Genomic DNA, 27969 nt, shown 5'->3' on the forward strand with positions numbered 1-27969 from the left:
GATGCTGCAAGGAGTGGGAACCTTTCTATGTCTTAGCTGATTTTAAATGGCACAGCTATGTGGATAGAAGAAGTTTTGGTATTAATTTTTTTTCTCCCAGTCGTTGTCCAGAAAATGCACTCTAGGTCAGTGTTTCCCAAGTCCAGTCCTTGAATACCCCTTGCCAGTCAGGTTTTCAGGATATCCACAATGACTATTCATGAACTTGATTTGCATACACTCCCTCCATATGTGCAAATCTCTTATGTATATTCATTGAGAATATCCTGAAAACCTAACTGGCAAGGGGTACTCCAGGACTGGACTTGGGGAAACACTGTTCTAGGTTATCCTGGATAATTGACTTTCCCTATCATTAGGTACATGTTTGACAAATTTGTATTGTTACTTTTTTGGCTCCTTTTCACCCCACAAAAATAAAAAACACACACACAAAAAAAACCAGCCTAAGAAATGTAGTTGTTACTGCAGTTTTTATAAATGATTTGTTATTATTTAGCTGTCACAACATGGAGAGATTGACACTCACTCTCTCTCCCCCACCACACACAGGGGCGTATCTGCGTGGGGCCACAGGGGCCTGGGCCCCCGCAGATTTCGCCCTGGCCCCCCTCCCCGCCGTCAACCCTCCCCCGCTGCTTACTTTTGCTGGCGCCGAGGTCCGACCCGCAATCTCCGTTTTTCGTCTTCCTCCGTGGCCATGCTTCCAGGAAGTAACGCTGCAGTGCTGATTCGTTGAATCCAGTTCGGCGTCTGACGTCAGACGTCGAACTGGATTCAACGAATCAGCACTGCAGCGTTACTTCCTGGAAGCATGGCCACGGAGGAAGACGAAAAACGGAGATTGCGGGTCGGACCTCGGCGCCAGCAAAAGTAAGCAGCGGGGGAGGGTTGACGGCAGGGAGGGGATGGAGAGAGGCGGCGGCGGGGGGGGGGGGAGGGAGGCAAAAATGTGCCCCCCCTCTCTGGCTGTGGCCCCCCCTACCGCCGGATTCCAGATACGCCCCTGACCACACACACTTAGTTCACCACCCTGCCCCCTATCCCCCCCCAACACCACATTCTGAGACTAAAACACAATATCAAACAAACACAAAAACAACCTACCACTCAACACAACCCTCTCTCACTTTCAAAAACACACAACCACACTTTGTCACATACACAGTGATGCCGCCTCACCCATCACCACACAAACCCCCTAACCAAACATCATCTCTCTCCCACACATACTCCTTCCCATGCATCACACACACACACACACACACACACACACACACACACACACACACACACACACACACACACACACAATATCACTTCATGTAACTGCCAAACTTAATGTCTCCTATCACAGTCCAAAATAAAGAAAAAAATGACAATTATAACACTGCCCATTTCATTTCTAGCAAAACACTGCACACCAGAGAGAGGGAGGGAGGGGGGGCCTGACACCAGAGGGGGGGGGGGAGGTGTCTCTGTCACACACACACTCTCTGTCTCTGTCAATGTCTTTCTCTCTCTCTCTCTCTCTCTCTCTCTCTCTCATACACTCTCTTGGTCTCATACACTCACTCACAGAGAGTCTGTGTCTCACACACATTCTCTCTCTCGCACACACTGTATCTGTGTGAAACACACTGTCTCTCACATACACACTTGCACACACTCTCATTCTCACATACACACTCTCTCTCTCACAGACACACTCGCACCCAGTCTCTCTCTCTCTCACTCTCAAACATACACACTTGCACATACTCGCACATTCTCTCTCTCTCTCTCTCTTTCACAGTCACTCTCTCAAACATACACACTCTGAGGAAAACCTTGCTAGTGCCCGTTTCATTTGTGTCAGAAATGGGCCTTTTTTTTTTTACTAGTTAGGAAGAATAATTTGAATCATAGTTACCTGCTGCTAGGGTCCACCTAAGGAGGCAGCACTGAAGAAAAAGATCTAAATCTTCTGTCCAGTGTGTGGTGGCAGAAAAATCAAACAGGATGCTAGAAATTATTAGGAAAGGGATGCAAAATAAGACCAATAATATTATAATGCCTCTATATTGCTCCATGGTGTAACCTCACCTTGAGTATTGCGTTCCATTCTGGTTGTCGGAATTAGAAAAGGCTCAAAGAAGAGCGACCAAAATGACAAAGGGGATGGAATTCCTCTCATTTGAGGAAAGGCTAAAGAGGGCACTTCAGCTTAGAAAAGAGATGACTGAGGGGGAATGTGATTAAGGTCTACAAACTCCTGTGGTATAGAACAGGTAAAAGTGAATCGATTTGTTCTTTCACTCTTTGAAAAAGTGCAAAGACCAGGGGACACTCGATGAAATTACATGGAAATACTTTAAAAACAGGAGGAAATATCATTTCACTCAATAATTAAGCTCTGGAACTTGCTGCTGGAAGATGTTATAACAGTGGTTAGCGTATCTGGGTTTAAAAAAGGATAGGACAAGTTCCTGGAAGAAAAGTCCATAGTCTCTTATTGAGATAACTGCCATTGCTTGCCCCAGGATTGGTGGCATGGAATGTTGATGCTATTTTGGTTTCTGACAGGTAGTTGTGACCTGGATTGGTCACTGTTGGAAACAGGATACTGGGCTAGATGGACCATTGGTCTGATTCAGTATGGCTATTCTTATGTTCTTAAGAGGGCGTGCCATTTTAGATCTAGTCCTTGGTAGAGTGCAGGGCATAGTACGAGAGGTAACGGTGTTGAGTCTGCTGGGAAACAGTGATCATAACATGATCAAAATTTAGCTAGTATCTGGAATGAAGCTACAAAGGAAATCTACTGTAACAGCATTTAATTTTCAAAAGGGCAACTATGATGAAATGAGGAAAAGCTTGAAAAGAAGCTAAAAGAATGGGCTGCAAAGGTTAGGACATTAAGGAGCTCATTTTCAAAGCACTTAGACTTACAAAGTTCCATAGGTTACAATGGAACTTTGTAAGTCTGCTTTGAAAATATGCCTCTAAATCATGCATGGACATTGTTTAAAAATTATTATTATTTGTATAGCGCTACCAGACGCACGCAGCGCTGAACACCTGACACAGAAAGACAGTCCCTGCTCGATAGAGCTTACAATCTAAAAATACAGACAAGGGCAAGGAAAATACTGGGTGAGAAGGAACAAGGATAGGGGAATTGAGTAGTGGTTAGGAGCCAAAAGCAGTGGTGAAAAGGTGGGTTTTCAGCATAGATTTGAAAACGGAGATGGAGCTAGGCGTACAGGCTCAGGAAGTCCATTCCAGGCATAAGGTGCCGTAAGGGAAAAGGAATGAAGCCTGGAATTAGCAGTGGAGGAGAATGGGGACAACGAGAGATTTGTCCAGCGAGCAGAGATTACGAAGAGGAATGTAGGGAGAGATGAGAGAGGAGAGGTATTGGGGGCTGCAGAATGGATGCATTTAAAGGTCAGTAAGAGAAGTTTGAACTGTACATGGAAGCGGACAGGGAGCCAGTGAAGTGACTTGAGGAGTGGGCTAGTGTGGGTAAAACGATTTTGGCGGAAAATAAGTCGTGCCGCAGAATTTTGGACAGACTGGAGAGGAGAGAGATGGTTGAGTGGAAGACCAGTGAAAAGCAAATTGCAATAATCCAAGCGAGAGGTGACAATGGTTTGGATAAGGGTTCTGGTAGCATATTCAGAGAGGAAGGGGTGAATTTGTCTAATGTTGTAGACAAGCGACAGGTTTTGGCCGTCTGCTGGATGTTAGCAGAAAAGGAGAGGGAGGAATCAAAGATGACTCCTAGGTTGTGAGCAGATGAGACAGGGAGGATGAGGGTGCCATCTACTGAAATAGAGACTGGGGGAGGGGCAAAGTGGGCTTGGGGGGAAAGACAATAAGCTCAGTTTTGGCCATGTTCAGTTTCAGGTGGCGGTGTGACATCCAGACAGCTATGTTGGTCAAGCAGGCTGAAACTTTGGCCTGGGTTTCAGCAGTAATGTTAGGTGTGGAGAGGTAGAGCTGAGTGTCGTCAGCATAAAGATGGTACTGGAAACCGTGAGATGAGATCAGACAGCCCAGGGAAGAAGTGTAAATGGAAAAGAGAAGGGGGCCAAGGACAGATCCCTGAGGAACTCCAGCTGAGAGTGGGACGGGGTGGAGGATGATCCACCAGAATGTACTCTGAAGGTACGGTGGGAGAGATGAGAGGAGAACCAGGAAAGAATAGAGCCGTGAAATCCAAACGAGGACAGTGTGGCAAGAAGAAGACTATGATTGACAGTGTCAAAAGCAGCAAATAGATCGAGCAGGATAAGGATGGAGTAATGGCCTTTGGATTTGGTGAGGAATAGATCATTACAGACTTTAGTGAGCGCTGTTTCAGTCGAATGTAGAGGGCGAAAGCCGGATTGAAGCAGATCAAGGATGGCATGAGAGGAGAGAAAATCAAGGCAGCGGCTGTGAACGGCACACTCAAGTAACTTTGAGAGGAAGGGTAAACGGGAGATGGGCAGGTAGTTGGAAGGACAGGAAGGGTCCAATGATGGTTTTTTTGAGGAGCGGTGTGACCACAGCATGTTTGAAGGCGTCAGGGACAGTTGCAGTGGAAAGAGAGAGGTTGAGGATGTGACAGATAGAGGGGGTGATAGTGGGAGAAATGGCGTTAAGTAAGTTGGTGTGAATGGGATCAGAGGGACAGTTAGTGCATTTCGAGGAGGAAAGAAGGTGTGCGATTTTCCTCTTCGGTGATATCAGGAAAGGAAGAGAAGGAGGCATTGGGTGATTAAGGGAAGAAGAGGAGGAGGCGGCTTGGCAGAGAATCCAAGGTTGATCTTCTGGACCTTGTCATGAAAGTAATCAGCCAGTGATTGAGGAGTGAGGGGGGGGGGGGGGTAGGAGCTGAGGGTACTTTTGAGGAGGGAGTTCAAGGTAGCGAAGAGGCGGTGAGGGTTAGAGCCAAGAGAATTAGTCGGTTGAGTGTAATAGTCTTGCTTGGCGAGGACTAGGGAGGAGTGGAAGGAGGTCAGCATAAATTTGAAGTGAATGAAATTGGCATGGGTGTGAGATTTCAGCCAGAGGCGTTCAGCAGAGGGGGCACAGGACCGTAGGTATCAGATACTAGGGGTCAGCCAGGGTTGAGGGTGGGTATGTCTTATGGGATGGTTGGTGGAGGGTGCGAGGGTATCCAGAGCAAAGGAAAGAGTGGCATTGTAGGAGGAAACAGGCTTGTCGACAGGCTTGGAGGACAAGATGGAAGAGAGGGGATTAGAGACACATGAGGAAAGGGAAGGAGGGTTGACAGCCTGGAAATTTCTGAAAGAAGTGGTAAGGGCCGGGTGGGACTGAGGTGGGGAGGGTGATGAAGTGTGAAGGTGATCAGATGGTGGCCAGAGAGAGGAGGAGCTGAAGTGCAGAAGCTGGAGGATAAGCAGATAGAGGAGAGGACAAGATCAAAACAGTGACCATTCTGGTGAGTAGGGTTGATGGAGCTCAGCTGGAGATTGTAGGAGGATGTCAAAGTGAGAAATTGAGAATCGTAAGAATAAGATGGGTCATTAGTGTGAATGTTGAAGTCGCCAAGAATGAGGGACGGAGATGAAGGTTCAAGAAAAATGGAGAGCCATGCATCAGTCAGTGAGGAAAGAAGAAAGGGCTTTATCAGGGGGTCGGTAAATGATTGCAACTCGGAGTGGCAGCGGGTTGAATAAGCGGATGGAATGGACTTCAAAGGATGAGAAGCAATGAGACTGAGGTATGAGAAGGGGCTCAAATCTGCAAGAGGGTGAAAGTAGAAACCCAACTCTGCCTCCGCGGCCAACTGGGTGAGGAGTGTGGGAAAAGAGGTAGCCTCCATGGCATAGGGCAGCGACAGAGACTAACCACTAATTTCAGTAAACTTGCTTGTAAATAACAGAAAATAACAAGCTGAAAATTCAATCTCATTAAGATATTACTAACTGTGAGTCATACGATATTCAATAGTGAACAAATTACATTCTTTAAATTATATTATTTGTAATTCTTATTAAAAAAAAATTTGTGGAGGAAAAGACCTCAAAAGTCTTAGTTCGGGAGCAGATATAATTTCTAAGTTCTGGCTCTTCATAGACTCCAGTACTATCATTGGTCATTGTTTAAAAATGCCATCTTGGAAGCCCAGACCAGATGCACTTCATGTATTTAAAAGGTAGAAAGAAGAGAAAACGATAGCAAGCATGGTTAAAAGGTGAACTGAAAGAGGCTATTAGAGCCAAAAAAATGTACTTCATAGAATTGAAAAAGGACCCAAAAGAAGAAAAAGGAAGCAACATAAGCACTGGCAAGTTAGATGCAGAGCATTGATAAAGAAGGCTAAAAGAGAATATGAAGAGGAACTTGCTGCAGAGGCAAAAACTCACAGTAACAACTTTTTCAGGTACATCAGAAGCAGAAAGCCTTTGAGGGAATCCATGTGACACTTAGATCGTGAAGGAGCAAAAAGGGTATAATCAGGGAGGACAAAACCATAGCAGAGAAACTGAATGAATGCTTTGGTATTGATTTAAGAGATCAACCTGTACAAGAAATGGTTTTCATTTATGATGATGCGGAGGATCTGAAAGAAATCTCGGTAAACGTGGAAGACATACTGAGTCAGATCGACAAATTAAAGAATAGTAAATCACCTGGACTGGATGGCATGCATTCAAGGGTATTGAAAGAAGTCGCATGAAATTGCTGACACTAACCTGTTGTGAAAGTCATCCGTAGTACCTGAAGATTGGAGGGTGGCCAGTGTGATGCCAATTTTTTAGGAAGATTTCCAGGGTATGATCTGGGAAATTACAGACTCGTAAGTACGATGTCAGTGCTGGGTAAAATAGTGGAATCTATTGTAAAGAATAAAATTACAGGAACACATAAATAAGCATGGTTTAATGGGACAAGAGTCAGCATGGTTTCAGCCCCACTAATTTGCTTCATTTTTTTGAAGACGTGAATAAATGTGGATAAAGGTGAGCCAGTTGATGTAGTATATCTAGATTTTCAGAAACCTTTTGATGAAGTTACTCCTGACAAAATTAAAGAGTCATTGGGTAGGAGGCAAGGCTCTGTTTTGGATTAGGAATTGGTTATTGGACAGAAAAGAGGGTATGGTTAAATGACTATTTCTCTCAATGGAGGTGCATGAATAAGTGGAGTGCCGCAGGGATGTGTACTGGGACGTGTGCCATTTTAACGAATTTATAAATGATCTGGAAATCAGAATGACAAGTGATATGATTAAATTTGCAGATGACACACAACTATTAGACAGGGTTGCAGATTGTATAATCTGCTTAGGAAAGTGCGAGAAAGTTTGCTTTATTTTAGGTTATTTTTGGACTTTGTCCCTAATTTTCAGACTTTTTTAGTTTCAGATTTTCTTGTTAGATTTGAACACGTTAAATTTATTTTACACTTAATGGATGTTCGATGGTTTTTGCATGCACAAATAGTTTTAGGTGTGCTAACTAACCAAAGGCACCTTAACAAATGCACATCCCCAAGACTTCTATTGGATGACAGGCATGCAGTTGATCACACTGAAGGCACATCAGATCAGAACCATGGTAAAGTATGTTACCTATCTCTGCTCCCTTTCTTTAATGAACGTGTAGAGTGGCAACATTTTTATTCATACCTCCAAATCTGATGGACAGTGTTTATGACAATACAAATAGTATAGGAATCTTAACACTTTAAATTTCCTCCAAATGTAAATATAAATACCACAAAACAGGAAAATATAAACGTAATATAAATCTCACTTATTTTTATTCATATTCAAAAATGTATACAATAAATCTATTTTATAAATACACATCACACATAGAGAATGCTAGCCACCATTCACCATTCATACTCACATACCCCACCTATCTAAAAAAATTCTCTAATTCGAGAGAGACCAATAAATAGACCAATGCAGAACAGTCTAGCAAATCCCCACGTGGAATCATCAGACTCAAGCTCAATAAAGTTTCAGCAATATTCGGCAACCAGTGTTCCACATCCCGCTGACTGCTCTATTGTTCCTCTTTGTTTTATCAGTTTATATCCACGGGATCCAGACAGTAGGTCAAGTAGTTGTAATCTGCCTTAGACACTCTTGCACCTTTGATGACCCGCCCTGTAAGGCGTACAAAACCCCAACCTTGGCTGACTTCTAATATCCGCTACCTACGTTCCTGTACCCGCTCCGCCGAACGCCTCTGGCGGAAATCTCGGGCCCTTGCTGATTTCTTACACTTTAAGTTCATGCTGACCTCCTTCCAATCTGCTCTTTTACGTGCCAAACAGGATTATTATATCCAACTGACCAACTCTCTTGGCTCTAATCCTCGACTTCTCTTCACCACATTGAACTCTCTCCTCAAGGAGCCCCCTCCCCCAACTCCCCCTTCATTATCTCCTCAGACCCTTGCTGAATTCTTTCACAACAAGGTTCAAAAGATAAACCTTGCTTTCTCTACCTCACCAGCTCGCCCTCCACTAGTCAGTTCCCCTCTCTCTCCTTCCCCTCATTCCCTTTCCTCCTTTCCTGAAGTTACTATTGAGGAAACTACACTTCTCCTTTCTTCCTCAAAATGTACCACCTGTTCCTCTGATCCCATTCCCACCCACCTTCTTAATGCCATCTCTCCTACTCTTATTCCTTTTATCTGTCACATTCTCAACCTCTCACTTTCCACTGCGACTGTCCCTGCTGCCTTTAAACATGCTGTGGTCACACCTCTCCTTAAGAAGCCTTCACTCGACCCTACTTGTCCCTCTAATTACCGACCCATCTCCCTCCTTCCTTTTCTCTCCAAATTACTTGAGCGTGCTGTTCACCGCCGCTGCCTTGATTTTCTCTCCTCACATGCTATTCTTGACCCACTACAATCTGGTTTTCGCCCTCTCCACGCAACCGAAACTGCGCTTACTAAAGTCTCCAATGACCTGTTACTGGCTAAATCCAGAGGTCAATTTTCCATCCTCATTCTTCTTGATCTTTCCGCTGCTTTTGACACTGTCGATCACAGCATACTTCTCGATACCCTGTCCTCACTTGGATTCCAGGGCTCTGTCCTTTCCTGGTTCTCTTCCTACCTCTCCCTCCGCACCTTTAGTGTTCACTCTGGTGGATCCTCTTCTACTTCTATCCCTCTGCCTGTCGGCGTACCTCAGGGTTCTGTTCTTGGTCCCCTCCTCTTTTCTATCTACACTTCTTCCCTTGGCTCATTAATCTCATCCCATGGCTTTTCCTACCATCTCTATGCTGATGACTCCCAAATCTACCTTTCTACCCCTGATATCTCACCTTGCATCCAAACCAAAGTTTCAGCGTGCTTGTCTGACATTGCTGTCTGGATGTCTCAACGCCACCTGAAATTAAATATGACCAAAACCGAGCTTCTCATTTTCCCCCCCAAACCCACCTCCCTGCTCCCCCCATTTTCTATTTCTGTTGATGGCTCTCTCATTCTCCCTGTCTCCTCAGCTCGAAACCTTGGGGTCATCTTTGACTCTTCTCTCTCCTTCTCTGCTCATATCCAGCAGATTGCCAAGACCTGTCGTTTCTTTCTTTACAACATCCGTAAAATCCGCCCCTTTCTTTCCGAGCACTCTACCAAAACCCCCATCCACACCCTTGTCACCTCTCGTTTAGACTACTGCAATCTGCTTCTTGCTGGCCTCCCACTTAGTCACCTCTCCCCTCTCCAGTCGGTTCAAAACTCTGCTGCCCGTCTCATCTTCCGCCAGGGTCGCTTTACTCATACTACCCCTCTCCTCAAGACCCTTCACTGGCTCCCTATCCGTTTTCGCATCCTGTTCAAACTTCTTCTACTAACCTATAAATGTATTCACTCTGCTGCTCCCCAGTATCTCTCCACACTGGTCCTTCCCTACACCCCTTCCCGTGCACTCCGCTCCATGGATAAATCCTTCTTATCTGTTCCCTTCTCCACTACTGCCAACTCCAGACTTCGCGCCTTCTGTCTCGCTGCACCCTACGCCTGGAATAAACTTCCTGAGCCCGTACGTCTTGCCCCATCCTTGGCCACCTTTAAATCTAGACTGAAAGCCCACCTCTTTAACATTGCTTTTGACTCTTAACCACTCGCCTCCACCTACCCTCCTCTCTTCTTCCCGTTCACATTAATTGATTTGATTTGCTTACTTTATTTATTTTTTGTCTATTAGATTGTAAGCTCTTTGAGCAGGGACTGTCTTTCTTCTATGTTTGTGCAGTGCTGCGTATGCCTTGTAGCGCTATAGAAATGCTAAATAGTAGTAGTAGTAATCCAATGGTCTCTCCTCGTAATTTTTCTCTAATATTTTATCTTCAAATCCTTATCAATTGTAAACTTTCCGAATGGACTCCAGCTTACAATTTCAGTTCTCTCATTTGCAGCATACCATTGCCGGGAATCAAAATCAAAACAAATCTAACACCAACTAACTAACTATCAAATACATACATATCCTAAAAAATATCCAAACAACTTACTTCACCAAGCTTCATTTGCAGCATACCATTGCCGGGAATCAATCGGTTAGACCTTAACCTCAACCGGATATAGCACGACTATTTCCGTTCACTATTATATAGCACTAGCAATTAAGAAAAATCCAATCCTAAATGCAACTGGAGTTGATGTACTCAAATACTTACATTGTCTATCTAATTAGATCCCATTCTATTTCTCGATTGAGACCTATAGGTTCTAACGTATTATAAAGAAAAATGTATTTCTGCTCAATTCTGTGTAGTTTCTGAGACTCGTTTCCACCACAGTGTTTATGGACATGAGGCTTGGTAAGACCTATTTTTATTTTTATATTTTTTACAGGTGAATATATTTCAATCTTTTTATTGATGGTAACAATGCATATACAGCAATATATCATAGACTATGCCAATAACATCAGTATTCTGAGAACAGTTGGTAGTCACAAAATATCAACAACCATCAGTTACACTTTTTATATTATCCCCCAAACACCTCCCCCCCCCACCCCCGTCTCCCTCCTCCCCAACTGGAACTCCCTCCCACTACCCCTTTCCCATACTACTAACAATTAACCCTACAAGGCCCTTAAAACCAACATCACTATTATAGAATAACATGTTCCACTACACATTTGCACAACGTGGCAAGACCTATTTAACAATCATCTCCTCCCTATTTTCCATCTTTGGCATATTGGGGCAACCTTTTCAGCTATGGAAATCCTCACTAATATTGCTAATTTTCATTTTGCTTGTCAGTGGAGAAAGCACATAGATTCTTTAAACAGACATATATCCTCTCAAATTTTGTGGGAGTAGTAATTTAGTGGCTGTGTGGGAACACTTTGTAAACCGCTTTGATGAAATTTCTTAAGTGGTATATCAAGTGTAAATAAGCTTGGAAAATTTGGAAACTCAGATATGCACAGAAAAAATTTTTTTTTTTGAAGTCGAGTTAGTTGAGTATTGGTGCCATTCAACGTTATTACCTTCTAGTATGTCTGATTGCTCTGTGTGGAGAAGTCCCATTATAGGAGCTTTGCTTGCTGAGTAAGAATACCATGATTCAAATTATACTTCAAATTATACTTCTATTTATTTAAACTGAGGCAAAGAGATAACAAAGGGCATGGAATTCTTTGGGTTTGGTTTTATGCTACACTTTAGGGAAGTTAATATTTATAAACTTTTCTTCCCAGGGAGGATCTTGCAAAAACGATTCTAGAAGCTGGTGGTAAGGAACAATAATGAATCCTTTTGTTAAAATGTATATTTTCTTTTGCTTCTTTCATGTTTCATATTTGTAGAGGGATTGTACACTGTTATCGGAATCAAAGAAGTACTACATTCAGACCTAGGAAATTCAAATTTTTTGAATGGTTCTTCAGACTGCTTTTTGACCTATTTAAATCTATAAAATAAGCATTAATTGTGATTAACCATTACAATTAATGCTTATATTATAGATTTAAGGATTGAAGGTGGACTAGACCATACCAAGGTTTTCTGGGAGAAAAAAATGTGTGATGTTTTCCCTGGTACACCTCTTTTAAGGGTGGGGGACTACCTCTTTACTTCAGGAGAGTTGATAGAATAGGTGGAAAGAAAGCCAGATACCTTAATATTGCTGTTGAATATTGTTGTATCATGAACAAATAATTAAAAGTCAGAATACAGAGAGGAGAGATAGACAAGTAATGACACATTACTTAAGGAGATTTATACCTGTCATGGTATTTGCTAAACAAACCCATTCCTTGTCATCAAGCAGATGAATCCATTACGAATGGGTTATGTCCACCTACCAGCAGGGGGAGATAGAGAACACTCAAACTTTTAGTGCCTCTATGGCCAGCCAGGTCCATCTGCCTTCAGTATTGCTGTATCTCCCAGCAGGGTGCCAGCAACTAATTTTAGCTCCTGGAAGATTCTGCCTGGGGTGGCTCCTGGGCGTTTGCCAGTAGAACAGGGGTGTTGTGGCTGTGCGGTGTCCACTTTAAAGGCAAATAGGTTCGCCCTTTCCCTGCCTTACCCATCCCCCGAGTGGACGTAGGCACATAGGTTCGCCCTTTCCCTACCTTTTCCCACATTGCTGAGTGGATGCAGGTAAATAGGTTCGCCCTTTCCCTGACTTTCCCACCAATTACTGCCTCCGAAGTTGGAAAAATTCTGCCTAGCTGCTTTCTCGCTTTCCTCACAGCATGAACAAAAAAAAAATCGCGCTTTTTTAGTGCTTTCGTTTCTGAGGCCTCTACTTTCTGTGCAGCGTTACCAGAGCTCTTTGACTTGGTTCCTTAAGGTAAGAGAATGTTTCAGCTCCTCCGGGGATGGCCCCTGATCAGGGCAATTTTGGGCGCGAAGCGCCATTTTGGAAATTTCCGCCTTTTATTTGGCGATGGCTGCGGAGGTTGTGAAGCGCTGTTCTAATTGTGGCAAGCGCAAATCAGCAGCGGGGCTCTGTAAATCGTCCTGTATAGACGTAGGAGCTGGCACGAGCATGGCGAGCGATGAATTTTCCCGCTAGACGGACATGGCAGCGGGCGCCATTTTGGAAGCGCTGCGTGCAACCCCCGAAACTGCGGAGGAGTCGGAGGGTAGAGGGGCGCCTCGATTTGAGGCTTCCAGGGGGGCTCCGTTCCCCGGACCTCTGCTTGCGGAGACGGAGACGGGAGGGCTGGGTGGAGTTTTCTCCCCAGAATTTGTGTGTATCATGCACCAGGCCTTTCTTCTCAAGCAAGCCCCCCCCCCCCTCCCCGCAGGCTTTAGCTCCTGCCTGGATTCCTGGATCCCTTCCCCTCGATGCTGGCCTGGGTTTGCCGTCAGGCGTGGACTCCCCGCAGAGTGGGCCGCATCCCAAACACAGACAGGCCTCCCTGTCGGAGAGTGGCACACCCCCCCCCCCCCCCCCCCCCGTGGTCGGGCTGTGGGGACTCTGAAGGATCTGGCAGTCCTTCTTGGCCGGACGGTGCCGGTTTGCCACTGGAATTGGATGATCCTATCGCGGTTCGGATTTTCCACCACGATGAGCTGCCAGCACTTATCTCAGACGCCATGCAGGCTCTCTCTGTGGATGATCCTGTGGCTGGCGAAGCCGCCCCGAGTAATCCTCGGTTGGCAAGCACCAAAAAGCCTGCTCGAGCCTTTCCTTTGCATGACTCCATCAATGAGCTTATTACTGCTCAGTGGGCTGACCCCGAAGGGCCTTTGAGAGTTTCCAGGGCAATGGCACACCTGTATCCTCTGAGTGAGGAGCAAATGGTCCGTTTGGCCGTGCCTAAAGTGGATACCTTAGTCACAGCTGTGACAGAGAACTACCCTTCCAGTGGAAGGTGGGGTGGCCCTGAAGGATGTTCAGGTCCGGCGCCTGGAAGCGGTGCTTAAGTCCTTTGAGATCTCAGGCCTTGCCTTACAGGCATGTAGTTCTTATGCTACTCGAGCCTGCCTCTACTGGTTGCAGCAGGCAGTGGAACAGCCCAGTGATGGCGCGGAGTCCCTCGCGGCGGTAGCACCGCGGATGGAGTCGGCCTTGTCCTTTGTGGCTGACGCCCTTTATGATCTGGTCCGTGCTTCGGCCAAACAGATCTCTGTGGCGGTTGCCGCCCGCCGCTTGTTATGGCTACGGTACTGGGTGGCTGACATGGCCTCTAAGCAAAGGTTGGTGAAGTTGCCTTTCCAAGGCCTTCTATTTGGTGAGGAGTTGGAGAAAATTGTGAAGGACCTGGGGGATGCTAAACCCCAGCGTCTACCCGAGGATAGGCCGCGGCCTTCCTCCAAGGGTCAGGCGGTTCCCTCCTCCTATAGATCTCACTTCCGTGAAGCTAGAAGGTACCGCCCGGGGCGCTCTGCTGGGTTTACTTCACGTGCCCGTTTTCAACAGAGGAACTCCTTTCGCTCGGACAAGCGTTCCGCAGCAGCTGGCTCAAAGCCTGGAGTTCGGGGGTGACCCTCTCAATGATGGTGCGCCGGTCCATTCCTCGATTCCAGCAATAGGAGGACGTCTTTCCCTCTTTCTCGAGGAATGGACCAAGATTACCTCAGATCAATGGGTCTTGGACCTGATCAGAGAAGGCTACAGACTAGAATTTAATGCCCCGGTGAGAGATGTGCTTCTGGAGTCCCGATGCGGCACTGCTGGCAAACGGGCGGCGGTCGAGGAGACCTTAAGAGGTTGTTTGCACCTGGGGGCTGTTTTCCCCGTGCCTCCCGCCGAACAGGGCTGCAGCCGATACTCCATATACTTTGTGGTGCTGTGAAAAGGCGGGTCTTTTCTGCCTATCCTCGACTTAAAGAAAGTCAACGAGTCACTTAAGGTGCGGCATTTCCACATGGAAACCCTGCGCTCCGTCATTGTGGTGGTACAGCCAGGAGAGTTTCTCATGTCTCTGGACCTGAAAGAAGCCTACTTGCACATACCTATTTGGTCCCCGCACCAGAGGTTTCTGCGGTTTGCATTGTTGGGAAAACTTCCAGTTTTGGGCCTTGCCTTTTGCCCTTGCCACAGCTCCCCGAACCTTTTCCAAGGTCATGGTGGTGGTAGCTGCCTTTCTAAGGCGAGAGGGTATTCGGGTTCACCCGTACCTAGACGACTGGCTCATCAGAGCGGACTCTGCAGAAGAGTCATCATATCACAGCCAGAGTAGTCTCAGTACTGCAATCTCTGGGCTGGGTCATCAGTATACCCAAAAGTCACCTGGACCCCTCTCAATCTCTGGAATATTTGGGGGTCAGCTTTGACACAGCCTCGGGCTTTGTGTATCTACTCGAGCAAAGGCGGTGCAAGCTTCAGTCTCAGGTTCGTCTGCTCCTGGAGATGCCTCGCCTGGAAGCTTGGGACATTGTCCAGCTGTTGGGGTCAATGACGGCTACCTTGGAAGTGGTGCCTTGGGCGAGAGCGCGCTTGAGGCCACTGCAGTGTTCCCTGCTTCAACGTTGGTCTCCAGTATCCCAGGATTATCAACACAGACTTCCTTGGCTCCCTGCGGCCCGACTCAGTATGGAATGGTGGCTCTCAGACAGCAAGCTGAGGCGAGGAATGCCACTAGCGCTCCCCGAGTGGTGTCAGGTGATAATCGATGCCAGTCTGAAGGGCTGGGGTGCCCATTGCCGGGGAAGGCATGCCCAGGGTCTGTGGACAACCGAGGAGTCGGCATGGTCCATCAATTGCTTGGAGTTGAAAGTGATTTTCCAGGCGCTTCTGGCCTTTCGAGTGACCCTGGAAGGATTGGCTGTCAGAGTACTGTCGGACAATACAACGGCAGTGGCCTACATAAATCGACAGGGCGGCACTCGATGCAGAGCACTGGCCGCGCAGGCCGAGCAGATTTGCCACTGGGCCGAGCTGCATCTTCAGTTTCTGTCGGCAGCTCACATAGCAGGTCAGAGCAACGTGCAAGCCGATTATCTAAGCAGACATCAGATCGACCCAGCGGAGTGGGAACTGGCTGACGAAGTGTTTCTTCAGATCTGGGCCAGATGGGGGACGCCCATAGCGGATCTAATGGCATCAAGTGCAAACGCCAAAGTCCCGTGCTTTTACAGCAGACGGCAGGGTTGGATGCCTTGGCTCAGCCCTGGCCTCAGGGCCTCCTGTATGTGTTCCCTCCTTGGCCCTTGATAGGGCGAGTACTCCTGAGAATTCGGCTGCACCAGGGAGTGGTGATCCTCATTGGCCCAGGAGGCCGTGGTATGCGGACCTCCGGCGGATGCTCGTGGAGGCTCCCTGGCCATTACCTCTGGTACCGAACCTGTTGTCACAGGGCCCGGTGACCATGGAGGAGCCCAGCCACTTTGGTCTTACGGCATGGCTATTGAGAGGGCGCAATTGAGAGACAAAGGTCATTCGAATAAAGTCATCTCCACTCTCCTGCAGGCCCGCAAGCGTTCCACTTCCACAGTTTGTTCGGATTTGGTGTGTCAAAGGCTATCACACCCATGCGGGCTTCTGTCTCACTGATACTTGACGACTTTTTGCAGGATGGTGTACAAAAAGGCTGGCCTATAATTCCCTGCGGGTGCAAGTAGCAGCATTGGCATGTTTTCGAGGGAAGGTCGCTGGCCTCTCCCTAGCTGCTCATCCAGACTTTGCACGGTTTCTTAGAGGGGGTGCTGTGGCTCTGTCCTCCCGTGCGGGCACCCTGTCCGGCCTGGAACCTGGGGCTAGTACTGAAGGCTCTTCAGTGTTCGCCCTTCGAGCCGCTGAGGCGAGCTTTGGAGAAGGATGTGACTCTAAAAACAGTCTTTTTGGGGCCATTACATCGGCGAGACGGTGTCTGAGCTCCAGGCGCTGTCCTGTCGAGACCCTTTTCTGCAGTTCTCAGAGTCCAGAGTGACAGTGCGTACTGTACCCTCCTTTCTGCCTAAGGTGGTTTCAGCGTTTCACCTAAACCAGCCTATTTTCTTGCCCTCCTTTGTTAAGGAGGATTTTCCTGATTCCTTTGGGCAGTTGCACCTTCTTGATGTGCGTAGGGCTCTGTTGCAGTATTTGCAGATGACTAATGCATTCAGGACCTCTGATCACCTTTTTGTATTGTTAGCAGGTCCTCGCAGAGGGTCTCCAGCGTCTAAAGCCACTATAACCCGTTGGCTTAAGGAAGCCATTTTCTCAGCTTATTTGCTGTCTGGCAGGCCTCTGCCTGATACCTTTTAAGGCGCATTCCACAAGAGCAATTTCTTCCTCTTGGGCCGAGACGGGTGTGCTCTCTCTTTATGAGATTTGTAGTGCTGCGACTTAGGGCTTCTAAGCTGTCTTTTGCCCGTCATTACAGGCTGGATGTGGCTGCCCGGAGGGATGCACATTTTGGAGCACAAGTGCTTGCGCATGGTGTGGCTTGTTCCCGCCCTATCTAGGGATTGCTTTGTTACATCCCATTCGTAATGGACTCATCTGCTTGATGACAAGGAAGGGAAAATTAGGTTCTTACCTTGGTAATTTTCTTTCCTTTAGTCATAGCAGATGAATCCATGAGCCCTCCCTGTCTGTTTGTCTGATTGATTGATTGACTGATTGTTACTGATTCTGTTCAGTTTTATATTCAATTTTGTGTTCAGTTTTGTCCTGCAGACATGTTCCTTCATTGGGAGAAGTTGGAAAACAGTCTTCAGGATTCCTGTTTTTCTCAGGAGGTCGAGTTCGTCCCTCCTTTGAGTTAATGCTCCTGTTATGGGGCAATTGTTCGCTGTGAGGAAAGTTCAAGTTAAGAGACTTTGCGGTGTTACACTGCTTTGGAAGTATCTCAATAATGAAGGCAGATGGAGCTGGCTGGCCATAGAGGCACTAAGAGTTTGTGTTCTCTATCTCCCCTGCTGGTAGGTGGACATAACCCATTCGTAATGGATTCATCTGCTATGACTAAAGGAAAGAAAAATTACCAAGGTAAGAACCTAATTTTCCCTTTGTAGAGAAGAAATGTACCTTTCTGTTAAATACAACAGTGAATATCCCCAGGTACAAATAAGTACCTGTATATACTATGTAAAACTGGGTAGAATGTAGTTGCAAAAACCACAGAAAGGCGGTATATCAAGTTCCATCCCCTTTCCCTTTATTTCATGGTATTGTGGGGTGTAAGTTAGTTGAGAATGTGCATGACAGATGAAGGTATAGTATCTCAAGCCTTATTAAAGTGTTGGCCTGTTTAGATGAGGGTTATGAGATTTTGATGGTAAGTGTAGGGGATTGAGGATTGCATTGTGTGTGCACATGGAGGGGGAGGATGGCTACTGTTAATATTCTTTCATGAAGAGGACAGCTGTAAATTTTATTTATTTATTTATTGCATTTGTATCTCACATTTTCTCACCTATTTGCAGGCTCAATGTGGCTTATAGAGTTTGGCTGTGACAAAATCATTCCATGATATCTGATACAATTAGTAATGTACAAAGATTAGGTGAGGGAAGAGAGAAGGAGGTGTTAGGCAAGATATAAGGTGGACTGTAATTGGGTGAGTTGGTGAGGTAATTTTGTAAGGCTATGGGTTCTCTTTGTAGGCCTTGTTGAATAGATGTGTCTTCAGAGATTTACGGAAGTTAGTTATGTCCTCAATAGCTTTCAGGGCTGTAGGTAATGCATTCCACAATTGCGTCCTCATGTAAGAGAAGGTGGTGGCGTGTATCAGCTTGTATTTTAATCCTTTACAGCTGGGGAAGTGCAGATTGAGAAATTTGCAGGATGATCTTATGGCGTTTCCGGGAGGCAGGTCCACAAGGTTTAGCTTGTAAATTTGGGCATCTGCGTGAATGATTTTGTGTACAATCATGCAGATCTTGAACGCAACTCGTTCCTTGAGTGGGAGCCAGTGAAGTTTCTCTCTTAGGGGTTTTGCATTTTCATATTTGGTTTTTCCAAATATGAGTCTGGCGGCGGTATTCTGGGCTGTTTGGAGTGTTTTGGTGGTCTGTTCTTTGCAGCCAGCGTACAGTGCATTACAGTAGTCCAGATGACTTATTACCATTGACTGTACCAAGGTGAAGAATGGAGAGAGAGAGTGTTTAGCAGACAATCCTTTTTTTTTTTTTTTTTTCAATCTGGCCACACATGCTACCAGTTGCTTGCACCTACATGTTTTTGGTTTGTGGTGTTTTTCTGACTGAGTAGTAGCTTTTGTGTGTAACTAGTGGATAACATGGAGCCAAGATGAATAAGTGTATCAGAGCAGTGTGTGTTTTGATAAGGTGGTGTGAAGACTGTGTGGCTGGGCATTTTTTGTTAAGCTTGTGCACATAGTATACCTTTCTGGCCTTCTTTGAGGACAGGTTTCTTTATTGAATAGTATTATACAAGTTTAGCTTGATATACCGCCCAATGAGAGCTTTCAGAGCAGTTCACAATAAGTCAGTAGTATACTACTACTAAAAAAAAAAAAAGTGGAACTACATTAGTAGATAGGAAAGGGCAGAGCAGGGGGGTCCTGGGTTACAAGCTTGCTACAGAGCAAGCAATGTCATGACAGGTCAAGAACTATAAGCATCCTTGGAAAGGAAAGTCTTTAGTATGCTTTTAAATCTAGCATGAGAAGGTGAAGAGCTGAGGTAAGTGCATTCCAGAGTGTGGGGCCGGTTCATGGACAAACAAATTATAATGATATTGTGGAGTGAAGGGACAACAAATTTAGGTATGAACAGAGGGATCTTGATGGAGAGTATGGAATTAGAATCTGAGAAAGATATAGATGCCACAGTATTGTACCTTGAGGACCAATAGAAGTATTTTGAATGTAATTCTTTGGGGGTCTGGTAACCAGTGCTCTATACGGGGGGGGGGGGGGGTCAGTGAATAAGCATGTAGAGAGCCATGTGATTAAACAAGTGGCGGCAGAGTAGATTGTTTTTACTTAAAGAAACAGCCTCTGATGATGATAGAGATTGGAGGTTGATAGCTCATAGTACTATCAAGGAAAAACTCTAGGAGTTTTGTCAAGAGACTGAAAGATGCTGGTGTTTCTGCCAAGAGGCTTAGTGCTATAGGAGTGGGGCTTCCATAGTGTCCTACAAGGAGCCCCTTGGTCTTCTTGGGATTTAGTTTAAGTTGTAACCATAGAGCTATGTGGTCAAGATTATGGTTTAGATTACTTTCCTCTCTATCATTACAATTTAAACTTCCTAACATTTGAATGTTGTCAGCATATGAGAATGAAGTTAGCCCTAAGGACTGGATGAGAATCAGTAGGGGTGTCATGAAGATATTAGACCGTGGGTGCCAAGATGGAGCCCTGCGGGACATCATGGATGAGAGAATAGGGGGGAGATGTGGAATTCATCCAACTGACAATATTAAATCTGTTAGTAAGATAAGAACAGTACCAGTCAAATAGAGTGTCTCCTAAGCCAATATCATGCAACCTATCCAAGAGAAGTCCATGGTCTACTAAATCAAATGCTGAGGAAAGATCCAGAGGTAGGAGTAGGGTTCTGTGTTGATCCAATAACTGAAAGGTACTGTGCCATGGGTAAGGCTCAAGGTTACCATAGTATGCAAAAAGAAACTGAGTTGTTTAGATCCGTCCTACAAAGCAAGACTGCATAGGTCATATGGGACGGTAGTAGCTTTGACTGTAGTGCACGAGAAATGTGAGGTATCCTAGGAAGATTGAATGTTCCCATATGATTGCTTAAAGAGAGCTTAGGACTCTCTGAAGGAATGAGGCAATTTGTGGTGGTATGAGCAGGAAGAATCGGAAGGATAGTACTTTGTAAAGAAGTCAGCCGATAGGACATGTTCTTGTGAAGGTGGTGTGGCTGTGGGTGAGGTAAACAAATTTCAGGATTTGGTATATCTTTTCTCCGAGGACAAGCAGGCTGCTTGTTCTCACGACTGGGTGACGTCCGCAGCAGCTCCCTCCAACCGGAAAAAAACATCTTGTGGGAGGTCCCGCGTGCGGGACACGCCCACCGCACATGCGCGGCCGTCTTCCCGCCCATGCGCTCTCGCTCAGTTTCTTCATTTCCACACTTGGAGAGAGATTGCGTTGCGTCCCTCTCCGTTGTCAGCCTCGGAAACCGGTTTGCGGCCTAGTCCGCTTTTTTCTTTAGTGGCGCCATTTGCGCCTTTTTTTCTCATCTTGAAAAAAAAAGGGTCCCCCTTTCTCATTTTTTTTCCTTTCGTCGCGGTCGTGTTTTTCCTCCTCGTGGTCCTTTTACCGCCACCATTGACGATTTTGACCTCGCCGCCGCGATTTTTCCGTCGACATCGAGGATACCCAGCGGCTTCAAAAAGTGTGGTCGGTGTGGCCAGCAGATCTCACTCTCCGACACCCACACTTGGTGCCTTCAGTGCCTCAGGCCTGAACATAATTCCAAAGCGTGTAACCTATGTCTCGGCTTGAAGAAGCGGACACAAGTAGCGAGGCAAGCTCAACGGGACCGAATTTTTGGAGCTTGCACCGGCCCTTCGGTGTCAACATCGACGGCATCAGCACCGGCGGCGTCGACTTCGGCTCTGGACATGGCATCGACCTTGGGAGCTCAGGTACCACCGGCCCGACGACCATCCTTCGCTGGGAGCGACGAGCAGCTGGGTGGGCCTCCACCTGCCTCGGCGGCTCCTGCTGTGCAGGGCCATCGGGATCAACCCCTTTGGACCCGACCCCGAGAAGGCGTGTGGATTCCACGTCCTCGGTACCAGCGGAGCGCCGATGACGGGCATCAAAGGAAGTTGGCTAAGAAGCACAGTCATCGGTTGCCCCATTCCCGCGGTACCGGGAGCTCCAGGGCGTCGAGAGTCGGCCCCCAAGAATCGTCGACGCCAGGAGTACCGCTCCCCCTCCATCTAAGAGGTGTCTGTGTTGGTCGTCGGGCAGTCCGGTGCCATCTCCTGGCCCCGTGCAGATTCTAGCACTGGCTCCTGCACTGGCACCTCAGCTTTTCCCGGCAGAGACTTTGGACGAGCGCCTCCGAGCCCTCCTTCCAGGTATCCTGGAAGGGCTGCTGCACCAGTCTTTTCCGGTGCCGGGGGTGCTTGCACCCTTGGCACTGTTGATGGAAGCGCCGGCTGGCTCTGGCCCTGTGATGCGGCCGTCGACACCGGTTGCGGCTCCCACTCAGGTGGAATCTCTGTCGACGTCGATGGAGGGAGCTTCGTCCCCGCCGGTGCGGGAGTCCACCTCTTGACGCCATCATCGAGGACGTGGCTCCTCTGAGTCGAGACGGGCCCGGTTTAGGACAGAAGTCAGGGAACTCATGTCCGACACTGAGGAGGAGGCCTCGTGGGGGGAGGAGGAGGAGGACCCCAGGTATTTCTCGTCTGAGGAGTCCTGTGGTCTCCCCTCGGACCCCACTCCTTCACCGGAGAAGAAGCTCTCGCCACCTGAACTCCTTTGCCTCTTTTGTTAGGGACATGTCTGTGAGCATTTCCTTTCCCATGGTTATGGTGGACAAGCCGAGGGCTGAGATGCTCAAGGTCCTCGACTATCCATCTCCACCTAGAGAGTCTTCCACGGTACCGTTGCACAATGTCCTGAAGGAGACGCTGCTTTGGAACTGGGTGAAGCCTTTATCTAATCCCACCATCCCAAAAAAGGCGGAGTCCCAGTATAGAGTCCACACTGACCCAGAGTTGATGAGGACTTAGTTGCCTCATGACTCGGCGGTCGTGGATTCTGCTCTCAAAAGAGCCAAGAGTTCGAGGGATACCGCCTCGGCGCCCCCGGGACCTGGTTGACAAGCTCCCGCTGGAGTAGGCCAGGCCTTTTCAGGAGGTGGTCTGGCAGCTGAAGGTGTGTTGCAAATTCCTGTCCCGGGGTATTTATGACACTTGTGATGTTGCATCCAGAGCCGCTGCCCAAGATATAGTGATGCGCAGACTCTCATGGCTGCGTGCCTCTGACCTGGACAATCGGACCCAGCAGCGGCTGGCGGATGTCCCTTGCTGGGGGGATAATATTTTTGGTGAGAAGGTTGAGCAGTTGGTTGAATAGCTTCACCAGCGAGAAACCGCCCTCAACAACCTCTCCCACCGGGCGCCTTCAGCACCTACCTCTTCAGGTAGGCGATTTTTCAGAGGAAAGAAGACTTGTTTCATACGCTTACACTAAGTGTAGGTACAATCCTCCTTCCCGACAGCCTGTCCAGGCTCACCCCCAGCGCGCTCGTTCGTGTCAACAGCGTGCGACCAAGCAGGCCCCTGCGGCTCCCCAGCAAAAGCAAGGGACGGGCTTTTGACTGGATCCAGGGGAGCATAGCCGCCATACAATTGCCCGTGCCGGAGGATCTACCGGTCGGGGGGAGGTTAAAATTTTTTTCACCAAAGGTGGCCTTTCATAACCTCCGACCAGAGGGTTCTCCAAATAGTGCGGTGTGGGTTCTCCCTCAATTTGACCTCCATTCCACCAAATTGCCCGCCGGGAGCTCAGTCCTTCAGCTCCCACCACAGGCAGGTATTTGCAGAGGAACTCTCTGCCCTTCTGAGTGCCAATGCGGTCGGGCCCGTACCACCAGGGTAAGAAGGGCTGGGATTCTATTCCAGGAACTTCCTTGTGGAAAAGAAAACGGGGGATGCGTCCCATCCTAGACCTGAGAGGCCTGAACAAATATCTGGTCCGAGAAAAGTTCAGGATGCTTTCCTTGGGCACCCTTCTCCCCATGATTCAGAAAGACGATTGGCTATGCTCCCTGGATTGAAGGATGCTTATACCCACATCCCAATACTGCCAGATCACAGGCAGTATCTGCGATTCAGTCTGGGGACGCAGCATTTCCAGTACTGTGTGCTGCCCTTTGGGCTCGCCTCCGTGCCACGGGTGTTCATGAAGTGCCTGGTGGTGGTGGTGGTGGTGGCGGCGGCGTTATGCAAGCTGGGGGTGCATGTGTTCCTTTATATCGACGATTGGCTGGTGAAGAGCACCTCGGAGGCAGGAGCTCTACAGTCCTGCAGAGGACTATCCAACTTCTGGAGCTGCTGGGGTTTGTGATAAATTACCCAAAGTCCCACCTATGCCCAGTCCAGTCACTCGAATTCATTGGAGCACTGCTCAATTCACAGACGGCTCATGCCTATCTTCCCGAGGCGAGGGCACAGACACTTCTAGCCCTCGCCTCCCGGGCCAGAGCGTTCCAGCAGATCACAGCTCGGCAGATGTTGAGACTCCTGGACCATATGGCCTCGACAGTCCATGTGACTCCCATGGCACGTCTTCACATGAGACCAGCTCAATGGACCCTAGCTTCCCAGTGGTACCAGGCTAAGGGGAATCTAGAGGATGCCATCCGCCTGTCCACCAGCTTTCGCACTTCGCTTCCCTGGTGGACGATTCACTCCAATTTGAGCTTGGGACACCCATTCCAAACTCATCAGCCGCAAAAGGTGCTGACGACGGATGCATCTCTCCTAGGGTGGGGAGCCCCTGTCGATGGGCTTCACACTCACTCACTGTGGTCCCTCTAGGAATCTGGTCTGCCGATCAGCCTCCTGGAGTTGAGAGCGGTTTGGAACGCGCTGAAGGCTTTCAGAGATCGGCTGTCCTTCCAAGTTATCCAAATTCGGACAGACAACCAGGTTGCAATGTACTGCATCAACAAGCGGGGGCACCGGATCTCGCCACGTACCTGGCAGGCGTAAACAACTGTCTGGCCGACAGACTGAGCAGGCTCATGCAACCGCATGAGTTGCTGAAACTCAAGACTGTGGAACCATTATTCTGATTGTGCCCTTTTGGCCCCGTCAGATCTGGTTCCCTCTTCTTCTGGAGTTGTCATCCAAAGAACCGTGGAGATTGGAGTGTTTCCCAACCCTCATCACTCAGAACGAGGGGGCGCTTCTGTATCCCAACCTCCAGTCTCTGGCTCTCACGGCCTGGATGTTGAGGGCGCAGATTTCACTGCCTTAGGTCTGCCTGAGGGTGTCTCCCAAGTCTGTCTTGCTTCCAGAAAGGATTCCACTAAGAAGAGTTACTTTCAAGTGGAGGAGGTTTGTTGTCTGGTGTGACAGCAAGGCCCTAGAACCTCGCTCTTGTCCTGCACAGACCCTGCTTGAATACCTTCTACACTTATCCGAGTTTGTCCTCAAAACCAACTCAGTAAGGAACCATCTTAGTGCGATTAGTGCTTACCCTCATGTGGAGGGTAAGCCTATCTCTGTACAGCCTTTGGTAGTTCGGTTCATGAGAGGTTTGCTTTTGTCCAAGCCCCCTGTCAAACCTCCAACAGTGTCATGGGATCTCAACATCGTCCTCACCCAGCTGATGAAACCTCCTTTTGAGCCACTGGCTTCTTGCCATCTGAAGTGCTTAACTTGGAAGGTCATTTTCTTGGTGGCAGTCACTTCAGCTCGGAGGGTCAGTGAGCTTCAAGCCTTAGTAGCCTATGCTCCCTATACCAAATTTCATCATAACGGAGTAGTCCTCTGCACTCACCCTAAGTTCTTGCCAAAGGTGGTGTCGGAGTTCCATCTGAACCAGTCAATTGTCTTGCCAACATTCTTTCCCCGTCCTCATACCCACCCTGCTGAACGTCAGTTGCACACGTTGGACTGCAAGAGAGCATTGGCCTTCTACCTGGAGCGGACAAGTCCACACAGACAGTCCACCCAATTGTTTGTTTCTTTTGACCCCAACAGGAAGACGGTCGCTGACGGGGAAATGCACCATCTCTAATTGGCTAGGAGATTGCATTTCCTTCACTTATGCCCAGGCTGGGCTGTCTCTTGAGGGTCATGTCACGGCTCATAGTGTTAGAGCCATGGCAGAGTCAGTGGCCCACTTGAAGTCAGCCACTATAGAAGAGATTTGCAAGGCTGCGACATGGTCTTCAGTCCACACATTCACATCTCATTACTGCCTCCAGCAGGATACCTGATGCGACAGTCAGTTCGGGCAGTCGGTGCTGCAGAATCTATTCGGGGTTTGAATCCAACTCCACCCACCCCCCCCAGGCCCATTTTTATTCTGTTCGGGCTGCACTCTCAGTTAGTTGTTCGTAGGTCAATTTTGTTATGTCCTCGCCGTTGCGAGGCCCAATTGACCCTCTTTCTTGTTTTGAGTGAGCCTGGGAGCTAGGGATACCCCAGTCGTGAGGACAAGCAGCCTGCTTGTCCTCGGAGAAAGTGAATGATACATACTTGTAGCAGGTGTTCTCTGAGGACAGCAAGCTGATAGTTCTCACCTTCCCTCCCTCCTCTCCTTTGGAGTTGTTTCTCTTATCCTTATTTCTTTTGCTTTTTACTTAACTGAGCGGGAGCGGTCGCACACGGGCGGGAAGACGGCCTCACATGCGCGGTGGGTGTGTCCCGCACGCGGGACCTCCCGCGGAGAAGTTCTTTCCGGTTGGAGGGGCTGCCGCGGACGTCACCCAGTCGTGAGAACAATCAGCCTGCTGTCCTCGGAGAACACCTGCTACAGGTATGTATCATTCGCTATCTCTATGTAGGATCTACCCTATTTGAGTTGACAATATTTCTTTTTGGTATTCTGAATAGCGGTCTTGTAAAGTCTGCTTGGGACCTATATTCGTTAGGTAAAAGTGGTGCGATGCTTACGCCAAAGACGTTCTTCGTGCTCGAGTTGCTGTTTTAGGAGCAGAGGTGTAGCAAGGGAAGTGCAAGAGGAGCAGCCACACCCCCCAAATGGATTTTGAATGAAATGGCACCTATGTAGATTGGACCTGCAGCCTCAGACCAGCACTTATTTAGTAAAATGTCTGCTCCCCCTGACTTCAAAATCTAGCTACCCTTCTGTGTAGGAGGTGCAATTCAGGTCTGATCCAGGTGTCTTTTTGGTGCCTACATGGAGTAGATGAGTGACTCCTTAATGGTGCTAAATATAAGTACATAAGTAATGCCACACTGGGAAAAGACCAAAGGTCCATCGAGCCCAGCATCCTGTCCATGACAGCGGCCAATCCAGGCCAAGGGCACCTGGCAAGCTTCCCAAATGTACAAACATTCTATACACGTTATTCCTGGAATTGTGGATTTTTTCCCAAGTTCATTTAGTAGCGGTTTATGGACTTGATCTTTAGGAAACCGTCTAACCCCTTTTTAAACTCTGCCAAGCTAACCGCCTTCACCACGTTCTCCGGCAATGAATTCCAGAGTTTAATAGCGCGCTGGGTGAAGAAACATTTTCTCTGATTTGTTTTAAATTTACTACACTGTAGTTTCATCACATGCCCCCTAGTCCTAGTATTTTGGAAAGCGTGAACAGACGCTTCACATCTACCTGTTCCATTCCACTCATTATTTTATATACCTCTATCATGTCTCCCCTCAGCCGTCTCTTCTCCAAGCTGAAAAGCCCTAGCCTCCTTAGTCTTTCTTCATAGGGAAGTCGTCCCATCCCCGCTATCATTTTAGTCGCCCTTCGCTGCACCTTTTCCAATTCCATTATATCTTTCTTGAGATGCGGCGACTAGTATTGAACACAATACTCAAGGTGCGGTCGCACCATGGAGCGATACAACGGCATTATAACATCCTCACACCTGTTTTCCATACCTTTCCTAATAATACCCAACATTCTATTCGCTTTCCGAGTCGCAGCAGCACACTGAGCAGAAGGTTTCAGTGTATTATCGACAATGACACCCAGATCCCTTTCTTGGTCCGTAACTCCTAACGTGGAACCTTGCATGACGTAGCTATAATTTGGGTTCTTTTTTTCCCACATGCATCACCTTGCACTTGCTCACATTAAACGTCATCTGCCATTTAGCCGCCCAGTCTCCCAGTCTCGTAAGGTCCTTCTGTAATTTTTCACAATCCTGTCGCGAGTTAATGACTTTAAATAACTTTGTGTCATCAGCAAATTTATTACCTCGCTAGTTACTCCCATCTCTGTCATTTATAAACGCCTTTTGAAAATCCAGATACACAATATCAACCGGCTCCCCTTTGTTCACATGTTTGTTTACTCCTTCAAAGAATTGAAGTAAATTGGTCAGGCAAGATTTCCCCACACAAAAGCCGTGCTGATTCGGTCTCAGTAATAGCCTCTACCATTTTCCCCAGCACCGACGTCAGACTCACCGGTCTATAATTTCCCGGATCTCCCCTGGAG

At 47.7% G+C, this 27969-nt stretch overlaps 1 protein-coding gene across 1 annotated transcript in view; it reads left to right on the forward strand.

Moving 5' to 3' along the window:
* Positions 1–27969, forward strand: part of SYCP2L (synaptonemal complex protein 2 like) — a 331807-nt gene that overhangs the window by 44280 nt on the left and 259558 nt on the right. Inside the window, 1 exon segment of the mRNA XM_030210982.1 lies at positions 11683–11717. Coding sequence (XP_030066842.1) covers positions 11683–11717 — 35 coding nt within the window.

The sequence above is a fragment of the Microcaecilia unicolor genome, chromosome 1 (genome assembly GCF_901765095.1).
Source record: "Microcaecilia unicolor chromosome 1, aMicUni1.1, whole genome shotgun sequence".
Lineage (NCBI taxonomy): Eukaryota > Metazoa > Chordata > Amphibia > Gymnophiona > Siphonopidae > Microcaecilia > Microcaecilia unicolor.